Here is a 1,276-nt window from a genome sequence, read left to right on the forward strand (position 1 = left end):
TCCGACACATCTAGCAGGTAAGGTTGCAGGGACCGTTTTGCTGATAGAAGGGGCATCTTCATCTACTCCCAGTAACACAGTTGTCTCTACACCGGAGAAGGTACACATTGTGAAGAAGAGGGAGAAGAGATGGAGCTTACGGAGAAGGCAGCCTCCCTCGAGGAGGGCCGCCAAGCCTGATGAGGACTTTATGATGGAACTGCCATGGGATTGGCGACCCTGCGATAGTTAATGAGCTCCGCGCTCTTGTGGAGGAAAGTGCGCCGTCGGTTCTTTGTGTTGTGAAGACGCAAATTGCAAAGAATCGAGTGGAGGGTTTGGCGGTGTCTTTAGGTTTTCATAATAGTTTTGCAGTAGCTAGTAGTGGTAGGAGTGGAGGTCTTTGTATTTTTTGGAAGTCAGATGTTAATCTTGAAATAAAAAACTTTTCGCAGTATCACATTGACTCCTGGGTTTCGAGTCCAGGTTCGAACCATTGGCGACTTACATGCTTCTATGGGGAGGCAAACAGAAGCTTGCGGTATAAAACATGGGAGACGATGAAGAAGTTGAGGGGGGAAAGCACCCTGCCCTGGTTATGTATTGGCGATTTTAACGAGATACTTCGTCAGGAGGAACAGATGGGGCCCAATACCTGTGACAGTGCACAAATGGCGGGGTTCAGAGAAGCGGTGGATGTATGTGGCTTGTCGGATATAGGATATATGGGCCTTGATTGGACATTTGAGAAGCGAGTGACAGGTGGTCAATTTTGCAGGGTTCGGCTGGACCGGGCTTTAGCTTCACCGAGCTGGTCAAATTTATTTCCCTTTGCAAGTTTGGAACACCTGACAGCTGCCAAGAGTGACCACACTCCGGTTTTTCTCAAGACAGATTTGGAGACAGGCTGCCAACGAATGATTGGAAAGAAACCATTCAGATATGAATGTGCATGGGAGACTGATGAACGGTTCCGAGAGACGGTGGACGAAGCATGGAATGGAGATGGCTCGGCAATGGTCAGTGGCTGACTTGGCTAACAAGTTACAATCTGTTTCGATCTCTTTGTCACGGTGGGGTAAGAGAACATTTGGTTCTGTACGCCAGGAGATGAGGGCTTTGCGTCGGTAGCTCGCTACGCTCCGAGCAGAACCGATCCGGACGTGCCCAGGTCAGGAAGAGAAGGAGGTTCTGGATCGCTTGGTCGAGCTAGCGTACAGGGAGGAAATCATGGCAAAACAGCGCTCACGAATCACTTGGTTGGCTGAAGGCGATAGTAATACAAAGTTTTTTTAGC

General features: G+C 49.2%; 1 protein-coding gene across 1 annotated transcript; it reads left to right on the forward strand.

The window, feature by feature from the left end:
- Window positions 1-539: 539 nt before the first annotated feature.
- Window positions 540-1,010, forward strand: LOC141021959 (uncharacterized). Its single transcript, XM_073497820.1, has one exon. The coding sequence runs from the start codon at window positions 540-542 to the stop codon at window positions 1,008-1,010; it is 471 nt and encodes a 156-aa protein (XP_073353921.1).
- Window positions 1,011-1,276: the final 266 nt, after the last annotated feature.

The sequence above is a fragment of the Aegilops tauschii genome, chromosome 4, assembly GCF_002575655.3.
Source record: "Aegilops tauschii subsp. strangulata cultivar AL8/78 chromosome 4, Aet v6.0, whole genome shotgun sequence".
In the NCBI taxonomy this organism is placed as follows: Eukaryota; Viridiplantae; Streptophyta; class Magnoliopsida; order Poales; family Poaceae; genus Aegilops; species Aegilops tauschii.